The sequence below is a fragment of the Lycium barbarum genome, chromosome 3, assembly GCF_019175385.1.
Source record: "Lycium barbarum isolate Lr01 chromosome 3, ASM1917538v2, whole genome shotgun sequence".
NCBI classification, from domain to species: Eukaryota; Viridiplantae; Streptophyta; class Magnoliopsida; order Solanales; family Solanaceae; genus Lycium; species Lycium barbarum.
In genome coordinates, this window is record NC_083339.1 from 148,227,959 (window position 1) to 148,232,053 (window position 4,095).

General features: G+C 38.6%; 1 protein-coding gene across 1 annotated transcript; it reads left to right on the top strand.

The window, feature by feature from the left end:
• The first annotated feature begins 504 nt into the window (after positions 1 to 504).
• LOC132633542 (subtilisin-like protease SBT1.5) lies at positions 505 to 3,892 on the top strand. Its single transcript, XM_060350028.1, has 3 exons — positions 505 to 1,319; positions 1,674 to 2,140; positions 2,289 to 3,892. Exons 1-3 carry the CDS (start codon positions 646 to 648, stop codon positions 3,476 to 3,478), a joined length of 2,331 nt encoding a protein of 776 aa, XP_060206011.1. The 5' UTR covers positions 505 to 645; the 3' UTR covers positions 3,479 to 3,892.
• Positions 3,893 to 4,095: the final 203 nt, after the last annotated feature.

A 4,095-nucleotide genomic window follows, 5' to 3' on the forward strand; every position in this document is an offset into this window, starting at 1 on the left:
ACTTTTACTTGTCACGTTTCACTTCTCAAAAATTAATTTAATTATATTTTAGAGTTAAATTAAATTAGATTAATTTAATATTTTCAAACAAAATGTAGATATTTAAAACTATACGAAAATGACTAATCCATATGTTTCAATTCTTCTCATATTAATATGATGAAAAAATACATCTTAAAATGTTAGTTAAAATCCATATATTTTGACTAAAGAAAGCAAAAAATAACACTAAAGAGTGAACGGAAGGAGTAAATTTTATATGAGTATGTATTTTATTTTAGATATATTAAAATTTTATGGGACAAAAAATTTCTACTTGAAAAAGTGCTAAGAATTAATTATCTTAAATTGAAAAACTTAACTTGTAGTAGAAAAATAGTCTATAATATACTATAACTAATCAATAATTTTTCAAAAAAGTTAGTCATAGAAAAAAAGTCAAAAAAATGGGCCCAAAGATTTTCAACATTTTAAAACATGAATTCGCTTAGGTCCAATTTCACCACTCATTATCTCCAGCTCAGCTCGTGTGTAGTAACACAGTTCCCTCTCTCACTGTATAACCACTTGCACTTTCTCTCTTCTTCTTCTTAATGAAACTTCACTCCACTGCCGCCTATTTTCTTCTCACTTAACAGTTCTTCCATGGCATTCTCTTTTCTCTTCCTTTTCCTTTCTTTTTTACTACTCACAGTTTCAGTTTCATCAACTTCAAATAAGCCAAAAACATTTATAATTCACGTCCAACAAGATGCTAAACCTTCTATATTCCCAACCCACGAGCACTGGTACGAGTCAACTCTCAGATCTATAGAAAATGGTGATACTTCTGAAAATCGTATTATTCACACTTACAGTAATGTATTTCATGGTTTTTCTGCTAAATTATCAACTTTAGATGCTCAAAAACTTGAAACTTCACCTGGGGTTCTTGCAATTATACCTGAACAAGTTCGTCACGTTCAAACAACAAGATCACCTGAATTTCTTGGATTGAAAAGTACAGATAGTGCTGGGCTACTTAAAGAAAGTGATTATGGGTCAGACCTTGTTATTGGTGTAATTGATACTGGGATCTGGCCTGAGAGAAAAAGCTTTCATGATCGTGATCTTAAACCTGTTCCAGCAAAGTGGAAAGGTGAATGTATGGCTGGAAAAGACTTTTCGGTGAGTTCATGTAACCGGAAATTGATTGGTGCGAGATATTTTTCAAAGGGATATGAAGCTACAAATGGGAAAATGAATGAAACCAATGAGTTTCGATCTCCTAGAGACTCTGATGGACATGGGACCCACACAGCTTCAATTGCCGCCGGCAGGTATAGTTGAAAATTGATTATCAGTAATTTTTTTACTCCTCTGGCTCAATTTATGTGAACATTTTTTACATTCAAACTGCATGAATTTTGACCAACGCCATTTTTAAACTTTAATTTTAAAATATTGAGTTTCAATTTCGCTTTAAATTTAATCAAATTGACTTTTGAAAAGAAAAAATATCCCATAAATTGAGATGGGACGGGACGGAGGGAGTAGCATGATTAGGATGAGTTTACTTTTTTTGAGAGATTTTAGTTCTTTTAAAGTTTAGATATGCAGATTTTCTTTCGTAATGCTTAGTAAAATTATTGAGATCAATCATTTTTAATCTTCCGTTTACAAAAAACCAACAGATATGTATTTCCGGCGTCTAGTCTGGGTTATGCGCGTGGTGTTGCTGCTGGTATGGCTCCAAAAGCTCGTTTAGCTGCTTATAAAGTATGTTGGGCTTCTGGTTGCTACGACGCCGACATTCTAGCAGCATTTGACGCTGCCGTTGCTGATGGTGTCGACGTCATCTCCCTTAGTGTTGGTGGAGTTGTTGTTCCTTACAACCTCGACGCAATTGCTATTGCCGCATTTGCTGCAACTGATGCTGGAATATTCGTCTCTGCTTCCGCTGGAAATGGCGGTCCTGGAGGACTCACAGTAACCAATGTAGCACCTTGGGTTACCAATGTTGGTGCCGGGACAATTGATCGTGATTTTCCTGCGGATGTTCAGCTTGGAAATGCCAAAATTACCCCCGGAGTGAGCATTTATGGTGGCCCGGCGTTAGCTCCCCACCGACTCTACCCGCTAATTTATGCTGGAAACGAAGGTAGTGTTTCATATTTTAATTCATGTCTAGTTACAAATTATAGTCAAAATTATGTAGGAATAAGTTTTTCAGTTTAAAGTAAAAGTAGATAGTGTTGTGGAGAGCATTCAAAGATTTATGAGATTTTAATGAAATATTTTTCCTTCAGGTGGTGATGGGTATTCGTCTTCACTGTGTTTAGAAGGCTCATTAAACCCAAATTATGTCCAAGGCAAAATCGTATTGTGTGATAGAGGTGTTAATTCGAGAGCTGCAAAAGGCGAAGTGGTGAAGAAAGCAGGTGGAATAGGGATGATAATAGCAAACGGAGTTTTGGATGGGGAAGGGTTAGTGGCTGATTGCCACGTGTTACCTGCCACGGCAGTTGGGGCTTCTGCCGGTGACAAGATAAGGAAGTACATATCGGCTGCATCAAAGTCCAAGTCACCGCCAATGGCAACCATTTTGTTCAGGGGTACTCGTTTAAATGTCCGGCCCGCACCGGTAGTGGCTTCATTTTCAGCCCGTGGCCCAAACCCGGAAACACCCGAAATCCTGAAGCCCGACGTAATTGCACCTGGCTTAAATATTCTTGCAGCTTGGCCTGATGGTGTCGGGCCCAGTGGGCTTCTGTCCGATAAGCGTCGAACCGAGTTCAACATTTTATCAGGAACATCCATGGCTTGCCCACATGTATCTGGGCTCGGAGCATTGTTGAAAGCCGCCCATCCGGGATGGAGCCCAGCAGCTATAAGATCAGCATTGATGACAACTGCATATACGGTCGATAATCAGGGACAAATTATGATGGATGAATCTACTGGAAATTCGTCGACAGTGATGGATTTCGGGGCAGGACATGTGCACCCGCAAAAGGCAATGGACCCTGGTCTGATTTATGACTTAACATCCTTTGACTACGTTGATTTCCTCTGCAATTCCAATTACACAACCAAAAACATTCAAGTCGTTACAAGGAAGTATTCAGACTGTAGTGGGGCGAAAAGAGCAGGGCATGTTGGTAATTTGAACTACCCTTCGCTATCAGCAGCGTTCCAACAATATGGAAAGCACAAATTATCGACCCATTTTATTAGGTCGGTGACAAATGTCGGAGATCCTGACTCGGTGTACAACGTGATCGTCAAACCACCAAAGGGTATGGTTGTGACGGTGGAGCCGGAGAAGCTCGTGTTTAGGAGAGTGGGACAGAAGCTTAATTTTCTGGTGAGAGTACAAGCAGAGGCAATAAAGCTATCACCAGGGAGTTCCATTGTGAAAAGTGGTTCATTAGTTTGGTCAGATGGGAAGCATGAAGTGAGGAGTCCAATAGTTGTAACAATGCAAGAGCCTCTTTGATGAAAAAACACTCGGGAATTAAGTGTTTTTCGCGAGGATTATTATGGATAACCTGTGAAAAAAAAATATGTATAAGAGAGAGAGAGTGCTCTCTATTCTCCCATGTTTAAGTTTTTGATCATAAGCAACTTCAATGTTTAATATGTATGTTGACAAGGAAGTTTGAAAAGGTGAATTAAGAAGAGTTGGGAGTTGGTTGTTTGTCAAGGCCATGAAGATGGCTGAGTTCGCCTAGAGTTTTGAAGAAGCATATTATATGGTATTATGTTTGGTTTCTTTGTAGCATTATATTAGTAACATTGAAAAATGCTCTGTACAAATGTTGGATGTTGTATTATGTTGAGTTAAATTTGAAGATATAACCTTGGAAGTTCCAATATAAAATTGGGGGCTCTGTGGTTCTTGCTTCATTCCTACAGCTTGTTTACATTCACTGCAATTGAAACACTAACGAAAGACAACCGAGCGATGTTGCGGAAGGGTATAGGTTTCGGATACGAGCCTTATAATTGAAGAACTCTCATTTTGTTAAAGAGAGGGCACATAAGAGAGGGGAAACTAGTCCGAGGACATAAGTATTGGGTCTAATTGAAGAACTCTCATTTTGCTAAAGAGAT

Bases quoted from the DNA above. Each gene is read 5' to 3' on its own strand.
- LOC132633542 (XM_060350028.1), top strand. From the start codon at position 646: ATGGCATTCTCTTTTCTCTTCCTTTTCCTTTCTTTTTTACTACTCACA. The intron at 1,320-1,673 runs GTATAGTTGAAA...AAAAACCAACAG, and splicing joins GCTTCAATTGCCGCCGGCAG to ATATGTATTTCCGGCGTCTA. The intron at 2,141-2,288 runs GTAGTGTTTCAT...TTTTTCCTTCAG, and splicing joins AATTTATGCTGGAAACGAAG to GTGGTGATGGGTATTCGTCT.